Raw genomic sequence first — 20,965 nt, 5'->3', positions numbered from 1 at the left:
GCACAACCACCAGTAGTTTGTATCACAACACCTCACCAAACCTGTATAGGTAAATTATAGCTGGCAATAATGGAATTATCCAGCCAGCATATACAGAAGGGGAGCGATTAATACTGGTCCCCTTACATCATGTGATCAAAGACATTAACAAGAAGCCCAGCAGAGACTAACTCTTTCTAGTCTTACTAAATATGTTGTTCAACATCTGCATCTCCCTGCGCTGCTCACAGACATCAGAGAAGTTAGCAAGTGTAGCGGGCGGAGGGGGCGCGCTCGCCACGTTCAGGTCCGGGGCTTCTGCTGCTGCTGCTCGGTGGCTCGAGCGGTGGGCCGGACCCGGGGACTCGAGCAGCGCTCGTCACCCGTTAGTGAAAAGGGATGGTTTGTTTAGGGGAAGAGTTCGTGACGCCACCCACGGGACGTGGTGATGATGGCACCACCGCTGCTGGTGACAGGGATCCCGGGAGAGATGGTAGGGAGCAGCTAGGATGTTGTCCCCTCCGTGGGTAGGGGTCGGTGCTCCCGGGACCCGGTGAGGACAGCGCGGCGCGGTGCCAGGCGGCACTGGCGTACTCACTCAGACAGAAAGTCTCAAAGTCTCCGGTAAACCAAACGACCGGATGGACGGGTCCCGCAGCCGGCTGCAGTGTTGTTGTGCTCTCCCCAGACGGCTGATGGTGGCTGTCTTTCCCTGCACCTGTGTAAACTGTGTTGACTGATGGTTTCCTAACGGTAGTCCACTCCCCGGCGTATAGGTACCGTAGGAGCCCTTTTGCCCGCAGGCGCTGGCCCTTGGATCTCTAGCCTGTGGCGGTGGCTGTATATCCTCACGGTGTGGACTGTTGCCTTCTGTCGGGACTTGGTTGTTAGGAAACCCCTGGGGTTCCGGTCACTCTCGGATTTGACCATTGTCGGCGGCTCCAAGCCTGGTCGGGGTCCGATGGCCCTGCCTGTGTGCTTAACTTCACTCCGCTCCCCGGTTCAGTACCGGTGGGTCACCGCCCAACCCCGGTCCTACGGTTCCGCAGAGATCCGTCAACTCCTGCAGACGGCCACCACCGTCTGCCAACCTTGCTGTCAGTGCCTGGGCTCCAACCCAGACACTTGCAGTTTGTGTCCTCTCACTTTCACCTCTCAAACTCATCTACTGCTTTTCCCGCCTCCAAGCCTGTGAACTCCTCGGTGCGTGGGGCCAACCGCCTGGCTCCGCCCCACCTGGTGTGGACATCAGACCCTGGAGGGAGGCAACAAGGGTTTTTGTCTGACTGTTGTAACTGCCTAGGGTGGGGGGGTGTGTATGTTGTTATGTGTGTGACTACCTGGCTAGTCCAGGGCGTCACACAAGCAGAGTGCCAGAATGTGTAATTTCCACAGATCCTGATGCCGCCATGACAGTTGGCGATGCCTGCAAGCATCTCATTGTGACATTGATCCACAACATAGACAATTTCAAAAAGGTTTTTTCGAAGATGAAAATAAAATAGAGAAAGACGCCAAATATTTAATGGGCTTGTCCGGGACTGTAACATTGATGGCTTAACCAAAGTAGGTAACAGGGTCTTGCTGTCTGTGCAGATAAACATTAGGGTTCTAAATCATGAAGACCGGCAATGTATAATGTCAGGGACTGGGGTGAGATTTCTGGCATAGGGAACATCGCAGTTTGTTATGAATTAGAGAAGCGGTGACATCACACCCTTCTTCTGGCCAAGCTCTGCCCATTTTGGCAAAGCTGGTTAAAATTAGCGTGAAACCTCCAAAAGTTGCACAATTTATTTTTTGTACATTCATTTATTATTGACTGTATAATGGCTATGACGTATCAATGTTTGGAATCAACAGTAAAAAGGATGTTGATGAAATAGAGAATCATGACTGTAAGGCACTAGAGTGTTAATAAGTGCTGAGAAAACCATGCAATGTAAAAGCAACAACGGTCATCGTAATCAAAGCAAACAAGAGACTATAACAATATAGCTCTGCAGTGCAGCCAGGCCAACCATCTGTCCTTATAAAATCCTTCTCCGGTCTTCTTTCCAAGCTTATTGTGCAATTCACTGGAGGCAAAAAGGGGGTTTTCAGGTTCCATCTGGTACCAACCATCAGTGGTGTATATACTAGTGTCAAGACCAACATAATCCAAAAGCTCAAAAGGACCTATTGGGTAACGGGCTTCCAATTTCATTGCAACATCCATGTCTTCCTTAGATGCATGACCTCTTTCATGAAGATGCACGAATTCCATTAGGTATGGTACCAGAAGACGGTTAACAATGAACCCTGGGGTGTCGTTACATGACACAGGCATCTTTCCTACTGTTTTACTGAAGTCCATGAGAGAGTCAGAAGTCGTTTGGCTAGTCATTGGTGTTTTAATGACCTCCACCAGCGTCATCATTGGTACTGGATTAAAGAAATACAGACCTCCGAACTGATCCTGCCTAGTTGTGGAGATGGCTATGTCAGTTGTTGCCAAAAAGAATGTGTTGCTGGCAAATATGGTGCGTTCTGGTGCAAATTTGTCCAGTGTCTTGATTAGTGCGTTTTTCACTTCCAAGTTTTCTATTATGGCTTCCACCACCAGATCATTGCTGTGCACCACGGCCGCTGGGTCTGTGCTTGGGATGAAGTTGCTGATGAACTGTGAAGCAGCCTCAGGCTTGTCCGCAAACATCTTCTTAGTGACCCTTTTCAAGCTGTCTTCAAAACTTTTTGCAGACTTTTTCAAGATGTCATCAGTCTGCTCCACTAAAACAACAGTGTGTCCGGTTGCTGCAGCTACCTGCGCTATCCTGACACCCATCAGACCTCCTCCGATCACAGTCACATGCTTGATAGAAATGTGTTTTAGGAGCGCACCACCGATCAAAATGAAGGTGGGTGCACCCTAATGCGGTGTACAGAGCTAAGGAACATGAGAAGAAAAGGAGCACCGCAAATACATTAGTCACATGCTTGATGTCATCTTGATAGTCAGCTTCTTCTCGGTGGCGCTGGAGGTCATACATTTCACTATGAGGTACCAGTAAGGGGAGGCCATGTCTGCTTGTACTGCTGGGAGCTAAAGGACATGTGAGTGATGTCAGCACAGCGCACCATGATGATTTAGTCGCACAATCTTTTTTCACAGCTCTGTGTTGCAAAAAAATTTGATTGAAAAGTGATTTCTGACAGAATTCTGGCATAATTGCTTTGAAGAATCAAGGTCTAGGTGTCAAATCTCCTTCTGTAGGTGTCTCCAATCCTTCCAGGGTAGTTTGCCAGTAGTTCACATTCTCTACAGCAATAATTTTATTAGATATTTTTTGGTAGTTTAAAAATTTGGTATCTCAGTGTGCGGCTGTAACTTTTTTTTTCCTATTATCCACACACACACACACACACACACACACACACACACACACACACACCAGCCTGTCTCCTCTTCAGCTTTATACTCCTGCAATTAAGAAACCTTTGGTCACATGGCGTGATGTCAAAAAGGTTCTTAAGCAGTCCTATAATCGATATATAAAACACTGGGGCCACTAGGAGAATGGGGGCCCTGTGAAATTGCCCAGTTTGCTCTCCCTTACACCTAATACCAGTCCTGTATGCCAGCCTGTGTCCTGTTCAGTTTTTTTAGATGCATGCAATTAAGAGACCTTTGGTTACATCATGTCACATGACTTCATCAAAGGTCCTTAAACAATCAACTTCCGAATGCAACTGATGAGGTCCTTAAGAAAGTGGGGTTCCTGAGAAATTGCACAGTTTGACTCCTCCGAACGCTGGACCTGCCTGTAACTAGGGCTTATTTTAAGGGAAACAGGGTATTCATGAACCCTCTGCAGGTCTTTGAGTTACCTTCACAACAACATAGAGAAGGGACTAGAAACAAACAGCAGAAGAAGCAGAAACAGAAAATACAGCTGAAAAAAACAGAGCAGAAAGTCTAAAAATGTAAACACAAAATTAGTGCAGAAAGTGCATGAGTAGATATCTCTTACTGGATAGAGCTGGAGGAGACACATCCTGAGGAACATCGGGATCTTCTTGGTTACAGTCCTGTGGGAGAAGAGGACGGGGACATCTCTCTGGTGTTGTCCTCTTACTGGATAGAGCTGGAGGAGACACATACAGGGACTGAATTCATTCCTTACATACAGATAATTATAGGCAGTGGTGTAACTAGAGTGCGATGGGCCCCGGTGCGAAATTTAGACCTGGGCCTACCTCCGGACGTTGGTCAGTAGAGTTCTAAGTCATATATACATTATTTGTCTCCCAGACTGGGCCCTATTGTGACCCAAGGTGTGGGCCTATCCTGGTGTGTATATATATTATATATATACTTATATTTATCCCAGCCTAGTGTGTGTGTATGCACTGGATGTAAATATATCTATATATATAATTGCCTTATTCTGTCTGTCTGTCTGTCTGTCTTGCTCCAAAATTGTGTCCTTACGGTGACACAAAGCGGATTGGCCGCTGGCCTCGCCATGGCCCCGCCCCCCGCACGGATTGGTCGCTCGCCCTGGCTCCCCCTCCACACGGATTGGCCGGCCGCTCGCACAGGCTCCGCCCCCCACACGGATTGGCCTCTCGCCCCGGCACCCTGCACGTATTGGCAACTCGGCCACGCCCCGCCACCCTCACGCAATGCACGCTCGCTCTGGCCCCGCCCCCCGCACGCATCCCCCGAACTGACACGGAGACACGACTCCCAGGTGAGTACTGTACCCCCGGGAGCCCACATCAGCGTACGCCGCCAACCCAGCCGACACAAACCCTCGCATTGCTGGGGTTTGCCGCCGGATGCTGGTGTGGGCTCCCGTGCGAGTGGGGGACGTGATGCGCTGGTAACCATGGTAGCATAGTTACCAGCGCATCAAGGTCCTGCAGCGGCTGAACATCCACACGCACACACATAACAACAGACACACACATACACACACACATCAGATCACACTCACTCTCACACACACCTCACACACACATCACATCGCATCCACACACTCACAGCATCCGGAGATATCGCTTGCTTCTCGGCCGCGATACTGTGCTGTGAGCTTCCAGGACCTGGCAGAGGATCACATGGCCAGAAGCATATGGTATCTCCGGATGTTGTGAGTGTGAGCGCGTATGTGCAATATCGTCAGTGTGTGTGTGAGTGTATGCGATCGGGTGTGTGTGAGTGTATGCGATCGGGTGGGTGTGAGTGTATGCGATCGGGTGGGTGTGAGTGTATGCGATCGGGTGGGTGTGAGTGTATGCGATCGGGTGGGTGTGAGTGTATGCGATCGGGTGGGTGTGTGTGTGTGTGTGAGTGTATGCGATCGGATCTGTGAGTGGCGGCAGAGGAGCACGGCGTGCTGGAGGAGGCTGGGAGGAGAGAGGCTGATCCTGGGGAAGGCTAGGAGGGGGAGGCTGATGCTGGGGGAGGCTGGGAGGGTGTAGGCTGATGCTGGGGGAGGCTGATGCTGGGGGAGGCTGGGAGGAGAGAGGCTGATGCTGGGGGAGGCTGATGCTGGGGGTGGCTGGGATGAGAGAGGCTAATGCTGGGGGAGGCTGATGCTGGGGGAGGCTGGAAGGAGAGAGGCTGATGCTGGGGGAGGCTGATGCTGGGGGAGGCTGGGAGGGGGAGGCTGATGCTGGGGGAGGCTGGGAGGGTGTAGGCTGATGCTGGGGGAGGCTGATGCTGGGGGAGGCTGGGAGGAGAGAGGCTGATGCTGGGGGAGGCTGATGCTGGGGGTGGCTGGGATGAGAGAGGCTAATGCTGGGGGAGGCTGATGCTGGGGGAGGCTGGAAGGAGAGAGGCTGATGCTGGGGGAGGCTGATGCTGGGGGAGGCTGGGAGGGGGAGGCTGATGCTGGGGGAGGCTGGGAGGAGAGAGGCTGATGCTGGGGGAGGCTGATGCTGGGGGAGGCTGGAAGGAGAGAGGCTGATGCTGGGGGAGGCTGATGCTGGGGGAGGCTGGGAGGGGGAGGCTGATGCTAGGGGAGGCTGGGAGGAGAGAGGCTGATGCTGGGGGAGGCTGGGAGGAGAGAGGCTGATGCTGGGGGAGGCTGGGAGGCGGAGGCTGATGCTGGGGGAGGCTGGGAGGCAGAGGCTGATGCTGGGGGAGGCTGATGCTGGGGGAGGCTGGAAGGAGAGAGGCTGATGCTGGGGGAGGCTGATGCTGGGGGAGGCTGATGCTGGGGGAGGTTGGGAGGAGGGAGGCTGGGAGGAGAGAGGCTGATGCTGGGGGAGGCTGATGCTGGGGGAGGCTGGAAGGAGAGAGGCTGATGCTGGGGGAGGCTGATGCTGGGGGAGGCTGGAAGGAGAGAGGCTGATGCTGGGGGAGGCTGATGCTGAGGGAGGCTGGGAGGTGGAGGCTGATGCTGGGGAAGGCTGGGAAGAGGGAGGCTGGGAGGAGAGAGGCTGATCCTGGGGAAGGCTGGGAGGAGGGAGGCTGGGAGGAGAGAGGCTGATGCTGGGGGAGGCTGATGCTGGGGAGGCTGGAAGGAGAAAGGATGATGCTGGGGGAGGCTGGGAGTAGAGAGGCTGATGCTGGGGGAGGCTGGGAGGAGGGAGGCTGGGAGGGGGGAGGCTGAGAGAAGAGAGGCTGATGCTGGGGGAGGCTGAGGCTGGGAGGAGAGAGGCTGATGCTGGGGACAGAGAGGCTGATGCTGGGAGCAGAGAGGCTGATGCTGGGAGGAGAGAGGCTGATGCTGGGAGGAGAGAGGCTGATGCTGGGAGGAGAGAGGCTGATGCTGGGGGCAGAGAGGCTGATGCTGGGGGCAGAGAGGCTGATGCTGGGGGCAGAGAGGCTGATGCTGGTGCAGCATGGGGGATGGAGCACGATGGGGGGTGCGCAGCATTGGGGATGGAGCACGATGGGGAGTGCGCAGCATGGGGGATGGAGCACATCTGGGAGTGCGCAGCATGGCGGATGGAGCACGTTTGGGACTGCGCAGCATGGCGGATGGACCACGTTTGGGAGTGCGCAGCATGGCGGATGGAGCATGTTTGGGAGTGCGCAGCATGGCGGATGGAGCACGTTTGGGAGTGCGCAGCATGGCGGATAAAGCACATTTGGGAGTGCGCAGCATGGCGGATGGACCACGTTTGGGAGTGCGCAGCATGGCGGATGCGATCGGGTGGGTGTGAGTGTATGCGATCGGGTGGGTGTGAGTGTATGCGATCGGGTGTGTGTGTGTGTGTGTGAGTGTATGCGATCGGATCTGTGAGTGGCAGCAGAGGAGCACGGCGTGCTGGAGGAGGCTGGGAGGAGAGAGGCTGATCCTGGGGAAGGCTGGGAGGGGGAGGCTGATGCTGGGGGAGGCTGATGTTGGGGGAGGCTGGGAGGGTGTAGGCTGATGCTGGGGGAGGCTGATGCTGGGGGAGGCTGGGAGGAGAGAGGCTGATGCTGGGGGAGGCTGATGCTGGGGGTGGCTGGGATGAGAGAGGCTGATGCTGGGGGAGGCTGATGCTGGGGGAGGCTGGAAGGAGAGAGGCTGATGCTGGGGGAGGCTGATGTTGGGGGAGGCTGGGAGGGTGTAAGCTGATGCTGGGGGAGGCTGATGCTGGGGGAGGCTGGGAGGAGAGAGGCTGATGCTGGGGGAGGCTGATGCTGGAGGTGGCTGGGATGAGAGAGGCTAATGCTGGGGGAGGCTGATGCTGGGGGAGGCTGGAAGGAGAGAGGCTGATGCTGGGGGAGGCTGATGCTGGGGGAGGCTGGGAGGGGGAGGCTGATGCTGGGGGAGGCTGGGAGGAGAGAGGCTGATGCTGGGGGAGGCTGATGCCTGGGGGAGGCTGGAAGGAGAGAGGCTGATGCTGGGGGAGTCTGATGCTGGGGGAGGCTGGGAGGGGGAGGCTGATGCTAGGGGAGGCTGGGAGGAGAGAGGCTGATGCTGGGGGAGGCTGGGAGGAGAGAGGCTGATGCTGGGGGAGGCTGGGAGAAGAGAGGCTGATGCTGGGGGTGGCTGGGAGGCGGAGGCTGATGCTGGGGGAGGCTGGGAGGCGGAGGCTGATGCTGGGGGAGGCTGATGCTGGGGGAGGCTGGAAGGAGAGAGGCTGATGCTGGGGGAGGCTGATGCTGGGGGAGGCTGGGAGGGGGAGGCTGATGCTGGGGGAGGTTGGGAGGAGAGAGGCTGATGCTGGGGGAGGCTGATGCTGGGGGAGGCTGGAAGGAGAGAGGCTGATGCTGGGGGAGGCTGATGCTGAGGGAGGCTGGGAGGTGGAGGCTGATGCTGGGGAAGGCTGGGAAGAGGGAGGCTGGGAGGAGAGAGGCTGATCCTGGGGAAGGCTGGGAGGAGGGAGGCTGGGAGGAGAGAGCCTGATGCTGGGGGAGGCTGATGCTGGGGGAGGCTGGAAGGAGAGAGGCTGATGCTGGGGGAGGCTGATGCTGGGGGAGGCTGGAAGGAGAGAGGCTGATGCTGGGGGAGGCTGATGCTGAGGGAGGCTGGGAGGTGGAGGCTGATGCTGGGGAAGGCTGGGAAGAGGGAGGCTGGGAGGAGAGAGGCTGATCCTGGGGAAGGCTGGGAGGAGGGAGTCTGGGAGGAGAGAGGCTGATGCTGGGGGAGGCTGATGCTGGGGGAGGCTGGAAGGAGAGAGGCTGATGCTGGGGGAGGCTGATGCTGGGGGAGGCTGGGAGGGGAGAGGCTGATGCTGGGGGAGGCTGGGAGGAGGGAAGCTGGGAGGGGGGAGGCTGAGAGAAGAGAGGCTGATGCTGGGGGAGGCTGAGGCTGGGAGGAGAAAGGCTGATGCTGGGGACAGAGAGGCTGATGCTGGGAGCAGAGAGGCTGATGCTGGGAGGAGAGAGGCTGATGCTGGGAGGAGAGAGGCTGATGCTGGGAGGAGAGAGGCTGATGCTGGGGGCAGAGAGGCTGATGCTGGGGGCAGAGAGGCTGATGCTGGTGCAGCATGGGGGATGGAGCACGATGGGGGGTGCGCAGCATGGAGGATGGAGCACGATGGGGAGTGCGCAGCATGGGGGATGGAGCACGTTTGGGAGTGCGCAGCATGGCGGATGGAGCACGTTTGGGACTGCGCAGCATGGCGGATGGAGCACGTTTGGGAGTGCGCAGCATGGCGGATGGAGCATGTTTGGGAGTGCGCAGCATGGCGGATGGACCACGTTTGGGAGTGCGCAGCATGGCGGATGGAGCACGTTTGGGAGTGCGCAGCATGGCGGATGGAGCACGTTTGGGAGTGCGCAGCATGGCGGATGGAGCACGATGGGGGGTGCGCAGCATGGGGGATGGAGCACGATGGGAGGTGCACACCTCCCCCCAACACACACACACACACACACACACACCACACCACACACACACTGGGAACCACAAACACCGCCCTACACAGACACCCACACACACAGACAACGCTGCACACACACAACACCCAACACACAAACACCGCGGCATACATAAATATACGCACATACCACGCAACACACACATTGCACAAAACATACCTCCCCCCAAAACACACCACACCCACACAAACCGCGCAACACACACACACAACGCTACAGACACACAGCGCTCCACAAACAACGCAACACACATACAACACCGCTGTCACCCCCCTCCACACCCAGACAACACCCAGAACATGTACAGCGCCCTACACAAACACTTGGTAACTACACACAACAACATATATATATATATATATATATATATATATATATATACACACTAGAAGGTGGCCCGATTCTACGCATCGGGTATTCTAGAATTTACGTATTGTGTAGTTCATGTATGATTTTTGTTATATATATATATATATATATATATATAGATGTTGTTGTGTGTAGTTACCAAGTGTTTGTGTAGGGCGCTGTACATGTTCTGGGTGTTGTCTGGGTGTGACGGGGGGTGAGAGCGGTGTTGTATGTGTGTTGCGTTGTTTGTGGAGCGCTGTGTGTCTGTAGCGTTGTGTGTGTGTGTGTGTTGCGCGGTTTGTGTGTGTGTGGTGTGTTTTGGGGGAGGTATGTTTTGTGCAATATGTGTGTTGTGCGGTATGTACGTATATTTGTGTGTGCCGCGGTGTTTGTGTGTTGGGTTTTGTGTGTGTGCAGCATTGTCTGTGTGTGTGGGTGTCTGTGTAGGGCAGTTGTTTGTGGTTCCCAGTGTGTGTGTGTGGTGTGTTGTGCAGTGCGCGCGTGTGTGTGTGTGTGTTGGGGGGAGGTGTGCACTTCCCATCGTGCTCCATCCCCCATGCAGCACACTCCCCATCGTGCTCCATCCCCCCCATGCAGCGCACTCCCCATCGTGCTCCATCCCCTATGCTGCGCACCCCCCATCGTGCTCCATCTCCCATGCTGTGCACTCCCAAACGTGCTCCATCCGCAATGCTGCGCACTCCCAAACGTGCTCCATCCACCATGCTGCGCACTCCCAAACGTGCTCCATCCGCCATGTTGCGCACTCCCAAACGTGCTCCATCCGCCATACTCCGCACTCCCCATCGTGCTCCATCCCCCATGCAGCTCACTCCCCATCGTGCTCCATCCCCTATGCTGCGCACCCCCCATCGTGCTCCATCCCCCATGCAGCGCACTCCCCATCGTGCTCCATCCCCCATGCAGCGCACTCCCCATCGTGCTCCATCCCCTATGCTGCGCACCCCCCATTGTGCTCCATCTCCCATGCTGTGCACTCCCAAATGTGCTCCATCCGCCATGCTGCGCACTCCCAAACGTGCTCCATCCACCATGCTGCGCACTCCCAAACGTGCTCCATCCGCCATGTTGCGCACTCCCAAACGTGCTCCATCCGCCATACTCCGCACTCCCCATCGTGCTCCATCCCCCATGCAGCGCACTCCCCATCGTGCTCCATCCCCTATGCTGCGCACCCCCCATCGTGCTCCATCTCCCATGCTGCGCACTCCCAAACGTGCTCCATCCGCCATGCTGCGCACTTCCAAACTTGCTCCATCCGCCATGCTGCGCACTTCCAAACGTGGTCCATCCGCCATGCTGCGCACTCCCAAACGTGCTCCATCCGCCATACTCCGCACTCCCCATCGTGCTGCATCCCCCATGCTGCGCACTCCCAAACGTGCTCCATCCGCCATGCTGCGCACTCCCAAACGTGCTCCATCCGCCATGCTGCGCACTCCCAAACGTGCTCCATCCGCCATGCTGCGCACTCCCAAACGTGCTCCATCCGCCATGCTGCGCACTCCCAAACGTGCTCCATCCGCCATGCTGCGCACTCCCAAACGTGCTACATCCCCCATGCTGCGCACCCCCCATCGTGCTCCATCCCCCATGCTGCACCAGCATCAGCCTCTCTACCCGCAGCATCAGCCTCTCTGCCCGCAGCATCAGCCTCTCTCCTCCCAGCATGAGCCTCTCTACCCGCAGCATCAGCCTCTCTCCTCCCAGCATCAGCCTCTCTGTCCCCAGCATCAGCATCTCTGTCCCCAGCATCAGCCTCTCTCATCCCAGCATCAGCCTCTCTCCTCCCAGCATCAGCCTTTTCTGTCCCCAGCATCAGCCTCTCTCCTCCCAGCATCAGCCTTTTCTGTCCCTAGCATCAGCCTCTCTCCTCCCAGCATCAGCCTCTCTCCTCCCAGCATCAGCCTCTCTCCTCCCACCCTACTCCAGCCTCAGCCTCCCTCAGCATCAGCCTCTCTCCTCCCAGCATCAGCCTCTCTCCTCCCAGCATCAGCCTCTCTCCTCCCAGCATCAGCCTTTTCTGTCCCCAGCATCAGCCTCTCTCCTCCCAGCCTACCCCAGCCTCAGCCTCCCCCAGCATCAGCCTCCCCCAGCATCAGCCTCTCTCCTCCCAGCATCAGCCTCTCTCTTCCCAGCATCAGCCTCTCTCTTCCCAGCATCAGCCTCTCTACTCCCAGCATCAGCCTTTTCTGTCCCCAGCATCAGCCTCTCTCCTCCCAGCCTACCCCAGCCTCAGCCTCCCCCAGCCTCAGCCTCCCCCAGCATCAGCCTCTCTCCTCCCAGCATCAGCCTCTCTCTTCCAAGCATCAGCCTCTCTCTTCCCAGCATCAGCCTCTCTACTCCCAGCATCAGCCTCTCTACTCCCAGCCTACCCCAGCCTCCCCCAGCATCAGCCTCTCTCCTCCCAGCATCAGCCTCTCTCCTCCCAGCCTACCCCAGCCTCAGCCTCCCCCAGCATCAGCCTCTCTCCTCCCAGCCTACCCCAGCCTCAGCCTCCCCCAGCATCAGCCTCTCTTCTCTCAGCCTCCCCATCCCAGCCTTCCCCAGGATCAGCCTCTCTCCTCCCAGCCTCCTCCAGCACGCCGTGCTCCTCTGCCGACACTCACAGATCCGATCGCATACTCTCACACACACCCGATCGCATACACTCACACACACCCGATCGCATACACTCACACACACCCGATCGCATACACTCACACACATACTGACGATATTGCACATACGCGCTTATACTCACAACATCCGGAGATACCACATGCTTCTGGCCATGTGATCCTCCGGCAGGTCCTGGAAGCTCACAGCACAGTATCGTCGCCGAGAAGCAAGCGATATCCCAGGATGTTGTGAGTATGTGGATGCGATGTGATGTGTGTGAGGTGTGTGTGAGAGTGAGTGTGATCTGATGTGTGTGTGTGTATGTGTGTGCTGTTATGTGTGTGCGTGTGTGTATGTTCCGCCGCTGCAGGACCTTGATGCGCTGGTAACTATGCTACCATGGTTACCAGCGTATCTCGTCCCCCCGCTCGCACGGGAGCCCACACCAGCATACGCCGGCCAGCCCCAGCAATGCGAGGGTATGTGTCGGCTGGTTTGGCGGCGTACGCTGATGTGGGCTCCCAGGGGTACAGTACTCACCTGGTAGTCGTGGCTCCCTGACCGTGTCGGTTCGGGGAATGCGTGGGGGGGCGGGGCCAGAGCTAGCGTGCATTGCGTGAGGGGGGCGGGGCGTGGCCGAGTTGCCAATGCCTGCAGGGTGCCGGGGCGAGAGGCCAATCTGTGGGGGGGGCGGAGCCTGGGCGAGCGGCCAGCCAATCCGTGTGGGGGCGCAGCCTGGGCGAGCGGCCAATCCGTGCGGGGGGGTGGGGCCATGGCGAGCCCAGCGGCCAATCAGCTTTGTGTCACCGTAAGGACACAATTTTGGAGCAAGACAGACAGACAGACAGACAGACAGACAGAATAAGGCAATTATATATATAGATATATATATATAACAAAAATCATACATTAACTACACTACTGGGATAAATATAACTATATAAAAATAAATATATATATAAGACTGGGCCCTATTGTGACATAAATTTGGCCCCCAGGGTGTGGGCCTATCCTGGTATATATATCTATATATATAATTGCCTTATTCTGTCTGTCTGTCTGTCTGTCATGCTTCAAAATTGTGTCCTTCCGGTGACATTGTGTCCTTACGGTGACACAAAGCTGATTGGCCGCTGGGCTCGCCCCCACACGGATTGGCCAGCCGCTCGCCCAGCCTCCGCCCCCCCCCACAGATTGGCCTCTCGCCCCGGCACCCTGCAGGCATTGGCAATTCGGCCACGCCACGCCCCGCCCCCCTCACGCAACGCACGTTAGCTCTGGCCCCGCCCACCTCCCCCCGCGTATTCCCCGAACTGACAGAGCTGTCACGGAGGTGAGTACTGTACTCCCCCCCCCCCCATCCCCCATCCCCCGCTCGCACGGGAGTGGTGTGGGCTCCCGTGCGAGCGGGGGACGGGATACGTTGGCATGGTTACAAGCGCATCGAGGTCCTGTAGCGGCGGAAGATCCACACGCACACACACACACACACATCAGCTCACACTCACTCTCACACTCACTCTCACACTCACTCTCACACACACCTCACACACACATCACATCGCATCCACACACTCACAGCATCCGGCGATATCCCTTGCTTCTCGGCCTCGATACTGTGCTGTTGTGACCTTCCAGGACCTGACGGAGGATCACATGGCCAGAAGCATGTGGTATCTACGGATGTTGTGACTGTGACCGCGTATGTGCGATATCGTCAGTGTCTGTGTGTGTGAGTGTATGCGATCGGGTGTGTGTGAGTGTCGGGATCAGGTGTGTGTGAGTGTATGCGATCGTGTGTGTGAGTGGATGCGATCGTGTGTGTGAGTGGATGCGATCGTGTGTGTGAGTGGATGCGATCGTGTGTGTGAGTGGATGCGATCGTGTGTGTGAGTGTCGCCAGAGGAGCACGGCGTGCTGGAGGAGGCTGGGAGCAGAGAGGCTGATCTTGGGGAAGGCTGGACGGAGGCTGGGAGGAGAGAGGCTGATCCTGGGGAAGGCTGGGAGAGGGGGGCTGATGCTGGAGGAGGCTGGGAGCAGAGAGGCTGATCTTGGGGAAGGCTGGACGGAGGCTGGGAGGAGAGAGGCTGATCCTGGGGAAGGCTGGGAGAGGGAGGCTGATGCTGGGAGGAGGCTGGGAGCAGAGAGGCTGATCTTGGGGAAGGCTGGACGGAGGCTGGGAGGAGAGAGGCTGATCCTGGGGAAGGCTGGGAGAGGGAGGCTGATGCTGGAGGAGGCTGGGAGCAGAGAGGCTGATCTTGGGGAAGGCTGGACGGAGGCTGGGAGGAGAGAGGCTGATCCTGGGGAAGGCTGGGAGAGGGAGGCTGATGCTGGAGGAGGCTGGGAGCAGAGAGGCTGATCTTGGGGAAGGCTGGACGGAGGCTGGGAGGAGAGAGGCTGATCCTGGGGAAGGCTGGGAGGAGAGAGGCTGATCCTGGGGAAGGCTGGGAGAGGGAGGCTGATGCTGGAGGAGGCTGGGAGCAGAGAGGCTGATCTTGGGGAAGGCTGGGAGGGGGAGGCTGATGCTGGGGGAGACTGGGAGGGGAAGCCTGATGCTGAAGGAGGCTGGGAGGAGAAGCCTGATGCTGAAGGAGGCTGGGAGGAGGAGGCTGGGAGGAAGGAGGCTGGGAGGAGAGAGGCTGATCCAGGGGAAGGCTGGGAAGGGGAGGCTGATGCTGAGGGAGGCTGGAAGGAGAGAGGCTGATGCTGGGGGAGGCTGGAAGGAGAGAGGCTGAGGCTGGGAGGAGAGAGGCTGATGCTGGGGAAGGCTGATGCTGAGGGAGGCTGGAAGGGGAAAGCTGATGCTGGGGAAGGCTGGGAGGACGGAGGCTGGGAGGAGAGAGGCTGATCCTGGGGAAGGCTGGGAGAGGGAGGCTGATGCTGGGGGAGGCTGGAAGGAGAGAGGCTGATGCTTAGGGAGGCTGGAAGAAGAGAGGCTGATGCTGGGGGAGGCTGGGAGGAGAGAGGCTGATGCTGGGGGAGGCTGAGAGGAGAGAGGCTGATGCTGGGGAAGGCTGGGAGGAGAGAAGCTGATGCTGGGGACAGAGAGGAGAGGCTGATGCTGGGGACAGAGAGGCTGATGCTCGGGACAGAGAGGCTGATGCTGGGGACAGAGAGGCTGATGCTGGGATGAGAGAGGCTGATGCTGGGAGAAGAGAGGCTGATGCTGGGGACAGAGAGGCTGATGTTGGGGACAGAGAGGCTGATGCTGGGGACAGAGAGGCTGATGCTGGGGACAGAGAGGCTGATGCTGGGGACAGAGAGGCTGATGCTGGGGACAGAGAGGCTGATGCTGCGGGCAGAGAGGCTGATGCTGCGGGTAGAGAGGCTGATGCTGGCGCAGCATGGCAGATGGAGCACGTTTAGGAGTGCACAGCATGGCGGATGGAGCACGTTTGGAAGTGCGCAGCATGGCGGATGGAGCACGTTTGGGAGTGCGCAGCATGGCGGATGGAGCACGTTTGGGAGTGCGCAGCATGGCGGATGGAGCACGTTTGGAAGTGCGCAGCATGGCGGATGGAGCACGTTTGGGAGTGCGCAGCATGGCGGATGGAGCACGTTTCGGAGTGCGCAGCATGGCGGATGGAGCACGTTTGGGAGTGCGCAGGATGGGAGATGGAGCATGATAGGGAGTGCGCTGCATGGGGGATGGAGCACGATGGGGAGTGCGCTGCATGGGGGATGGAGCACGATGGGAAGTGCACACCTCCCCCCAACACACACACGCGCGCGCGCGCACTGCACAACACAACACACACACACACTGGGAAACACAAACAACTGCCCTACACAGACACCCACACACAGACAACGCTGCACACACAAATATACGCACATACCGCACAACACACACATTGCACAAAACATACCTCCCCCCAAAACACACCACACACACAAACCGCGCAACACACACACACAACGCTACACACACAGCGCTCCACAAACAACGCAACACACAAACAACACTGCTCTCACCCCCCATCACACCCAGACAACACCCAGAACATGTACAGCCCCTACACAAACACTTGGTAACTACACACAACAACATCTACATATATATATATATATATATATAACAAAAATCATACATGAACTACACAATACGTAAATTCTAGAATACCCGATGCGTAGAATCGGGCCACCTTCTAGTATATATATATATATATATATATATATGCTGCATATATATTTATCCCAGCCTAGTGTGTGTGTATGCACTGTATATATATATATATATATATATATATATATATATATATATATATATATATATATATATATATATATATATATATATATATATACACACACACATATACATATATACATACATACACACACACACACTACGCTGGGATTTATATATGTATTTTTTATGTAGGTATGTATGATATCGCGCACGCAAGATATCAAAGTCCCGGCGCTTTGCGGTGACGTCACCACGCTGGGACTCTGATGTCCTGCGCTTGCGCTCATGCAGCAGTGCTGGGAAATCATATTTCCCAGTACTACCGCAGAGGTTAACTATATCGGCGCGCTGTATGCGCCGATATAGTTAACAGTAGCGCAGCTCCGGTTGGGCGTCCTCTGAGCACGGGCCCCCCCTCCCCCGGTAGCTGCGCTACTGTTTGAAAGTAAAGTAACAGCTGAGAGGAGCCGGCTGTTTCACTGAACGGCGGGCGCCAGCCGCGGGCCCCAAACCTGCCCGGTCCCGGTCGTGGTGGCGACCGCTGCGACCGCGGTCGTTACGCCCCTGATTATAGGCCGTGTGTATTTAGTCCTGTCTATTACCTGGTGATGTGAGGGGCTGGGGATCCTTCATCATGACGTCCTTGTACAGATCTTTGTGTCCTTCTAAATACTCCCACTCCTCCATGGAGAAATAGACGGTGACGTCCTGACACCTTATAGGAACCTGACACATACAATGATACCGTCACCCCCCGATCCCTTCATAGCGTTACTGTATAATGTCCCAGCATTCCCAGCAGTGTCACCTCTCCAGTCAGCAGCTCAATCATCTTGTAGGTGAGTTCTAGGATCTTCTGGTCATTGATGTCCTCATGTATCGGGGGGTGAGGTGGAGGCCCCATGATTGGGCTCAGGGGTCTTCCCCATCCCTCAGACACAGGGGCCTGACAGCGCTCACTAGAGGTCTTCTTCACTCCTGTGTAATCCTGGTTATGGAGAGACACAGTAATAAATCTCACTACAGACATTTCCAGAGTCCTCACCTCTCCAGTTCTGTCCATCTGTAAAGGTTGCTTTACACGGGACGATATATCGTGCGATCGAACCCGCCCCCGTCGTTTGTGTGTCACAGGCAATTTTTTGCCCGTGGCGCACAAAGTCGTTAACTCCCGTCACATGTACTTACCTTCCGCACGACCTCACTGTGTGCGGCGAACATCCTCTTCCTGAAGGGTGAGGGACGTTCGGCGTCGCAGCGACGTCACACAGCGGCCGCCCAATAGAAGCGGAGGGGCGGAGATGAGCGGGACATAACATTCCGCCCACCTTCTTCCTTCCTCATTGCCGGCGGGACGCAGGTAAGCTGTAGTTCCTCGTTCACGCGGTGTCACACGTAGCGAAGTGTGCTGCACCGGGAACGATGAACAACCGGCGCACAGAAGGAGGAACGACATTATGAAAATGAACGACGTGTCAACGAGCAACGATAAGGTGAGTATTTTTGCTCGTTAACACTCGTTCGTAGCTGTCACATGCTACGATATCTCTAACGATGCCGGATGTGCGTCACGGAATCCGTGACCCCGACGACATATCGGCAGACATATCGTAGCGTGTCATGCCGCCTTTATTCCCATAGATAAGAATGATGTAATGTGACGTCATCAGAATCTCTCACCTTTCCAGTAAGCCGTAAGAGGATCTCTAGGGTGAGGTGTAATATCCTCTCCGCCATCTTGTCCCTGTCCTTATCCATCCTTGATAGGTCAATTAGGAGAATTTTCTTATATAGAAGATCTCCACTGAGAGGATCCGATATTGTAGGGACCTGAATGTGGAGAAGATGACGATGTGACATCATAAAGAATCCTATACCGTAATATAATTACTGGAGACTTTATATGGCATGAAGGAGAAGACAATTCATGGTTTTGGGGCTGCAGGAACCGAAATGAAGATTCTTGATCCAATAATATTAAGAACCGGCTTTTACTTGACATATATGGAACGTGACTATTTTATAATATTCATCGGTTTGCTTGTTTTGTTTTTTTGTTTGTTTTTTTTTGTATGCTTGCAGGTTTTTAGCTTTGCAGACTTTTTTGGCTGATTTTTAAACTGCAATTTTTTAAAAAATATTTGCAAAATTACTGCATAATAATGACCCTGAAAAAATCGTGGGTGTGCGGGAGGACGAGAAAACCAACCAGTGCCAGGAAGCTGCTGCCGAGGCAGATAACATAATAGGATGAAGTGAACGAGGCACAGATGCTCTATATAAGAACAGTTTTGCCTCTATACAAGTCACTAGTGCGGCCACACTTACAATATTCTGCACAATTTCGGGCTCCAGTGAATGAGGAGGACATAACTGAGCTAGAGCGGGTGCAGAGAAGAGCGACCATTAAAGGAATGGAAGGACTACACTAGGAGGACAGGTTAGCAAGCTTGGGATTATTCATTTGGAAACACAAAGTCTATGGGGCGATTTTATTACAATGTACAAGTATATCAGGGGCATGACTGAGATATTTCTAATGAGCTTTTTACAACTGAGGCCTGCAATGATGACAAGGAGGTTCAATCATAATCACAGATGGGGATTCTTTACTGTAAGAGCAGTGAGAATATGGAACTCTCTGACACATGATCTGATAATTCTTCATAGACTACAAACATTCAAGGCGGGCTTGGATGACTTCCGTAAAAAGTATATTATGGCAGGTTATCAAGACTAGATTTTGTGATGAGACATTGATCCAGGGAACTAGTCTAATATTTTTAGTCATGAAGGAATTTTGCCCCTTGTAAAGGTATTCACACCCCCGGAATGTTTCCACTTATTTTAGCGTCATACCCACAAATGTAAATGCATTTTGTGATTTTATGTGATATACCAGCATTAAGTAACAAGTATTTGTGAAGTGTAAAGGAAATGATAGATGTTTTTTTAAATATTTAAACCTATAAATCTGAATATTGTGACGTGTATTTGTATTCAGTCCCTTGTAGTATGATGCCCCTGAGTGACCAATTGTCTACAGAAGTCACATAATTAGTAAATTGACTCACCTGTATCATTTATTCTCAGTATAACTACAGCTGTTTTGTGAAGGTTTCATACGTTTTGTTTGAGAACATTAGGGATCAAATAGCATCTTTAAAACCAAGGAACCGGGGGCGTGTCCTGGCTATGGAGGAGTGAGGACGTGTTTGTCTCAGCTCCTGCCACCGGACTACGTTACTGACAATTAAACCAGCCCAAGAGCCTGGAAGAAAAGGATATGCAGCGGAGGAGAAGGGAGAGCACCCAGGAGCCCAGCAGAGGAGCGTCACGGACAGAGGAGAAGGTAATTAGAGGCTTCCTTACCGGGCCGAAGCAGAGGACAGCACTGCAGACATCTCCCAAGATGGAGAGGCAGGGGAAGCCCCAGCAACAGCAGAGACAGAGGGAGGAAAACACCCGGGCAGCGGAGGAGAGGCAGCTGATAACCCCAGACAGCCAGTATACAAGGTCTCAGGTACAGGGGATCCCTGGAGCAGGGAGCATGGGTACAACAGAAGAAAGAAAAATCCAGCTTCCGGAGTAGTAGAAAAACTGATGCAAAATTTTATTAAAGGACGTAAAAATTAATGTGATGACAAAAATAGGGAGCCCATATGTGGCGTAAGGCTACGCGTTTCGAACGCTGCCTGCGTTCTTTGTCAAGCCTACTCCGGAAGCTGGATTTTTCTTTCTTCTATTGGACCCTTGCACTGCCAGAGTGTTATCCTTGCATGCCGGACTTTGCCCCAGTTGAGCTGGATCACCTTTTTTCCTTCAGCATGGGTACAACCCCCACCATTGCTGATTGCAGACCTGCAGTGGGGAGGCCTCAGGAGGGGGGAGAGGTGCCCTTACCCCGTCACAGAAGGAGGACAATAAAAAATCTTAAGCAGAGGCTGTTAATGCTGCAAATGGGGAACAGGGCCCTGCTAGTGGAAATCTCCTATCTTCAGTGAGACACAGCCTGAGTCAAAGTGTGTATGATATGGAAATGCAAGCAGAGTTAGAGCCTGCCACAAGTACAATAAGATCACATGAACCAGGAGTGCTGATAGAACTTAATGAAATCCGGGCACACATCTCTTCTATGCCCACCAGAGAAGATATGGAGACATATATAGCAAGGCTGGAACAGGCATACCGCACAGAGCTGTCGGCCCTGAGGGGGGGGGGTGGAAAGAGTGGACACTCAGAACCAAATACAGGCAGCTAAAATACAGAATATAGAAGACACCACTCAGGCACAAGGGGCCATTTTGGATGAACACTCCCGCCAAATACAATATATGGTGGAAGCAATGGACGATGCTGAAAACAGGGGCCAGAGAAACAATTTAAGGGTCCGGGGTTTACCAGAGTCTGTTGAACCTAAGGATCTCCAGAGAGCCCTCCAAGTGATGTTTAATGAGATTCTGGGTGAACCATCAAGCCAACCCCTGGAGCTAGACAGAGTGCATAGAGCGCTTGGC

The 20,965-nt window shown here is 54.8% G+C and overlaps 1 protein-coding gene across 1 annotated transcript in view; it reads right to left on the bottom strand.

Moving 5' to 3' along the window:
• LOC142313098 (uncharacterized) overlaps positions 1-18,450 on the bottom strand; it is a 131,331-nt gene extending 112,881 nt beyond the window's left edge. Inside the window, 5 exon segments of the mRNA XM_075352083.1 lie at positions 3,990-4,103; positions 17,051-17,174; positions 17,257-17,436; positions 18,129-18,278; positions 18,340-18,450. Coding sequence (XP_075208198.1) covers positions 3,990-4,103; positions 17,051-17,174; positions 17,257-17,436; positions 18,129-18,278; positions 18,340-18,450 — 679 coding nt within the window.
• Between the last annotated feature and the right edge of the window lie 2,515 nt (positions 18,451-20,965).

Source organism: Anomaloglossus baeobatrachus, chromosome 5, assembly GCF_048569485.1.
Source record: "Anomaloglossus baeobatrachus isolate aAnoBae1 chromosome 5, aAnoBae1.hap1, whole genome shotgun sequence".
Lineage (NCBI taxonomy): Eukaryota > Metazoa > Chordata > Amphibia > Anura > Aromobatidae > Anomaloglossus > Anomaloglossus baeobatrachus.
The sequence above is the reverse complement of the archived record's forward strand: the minus strand, read 5'-3'. Positions and strand labels throughout refer to the sequence as shown.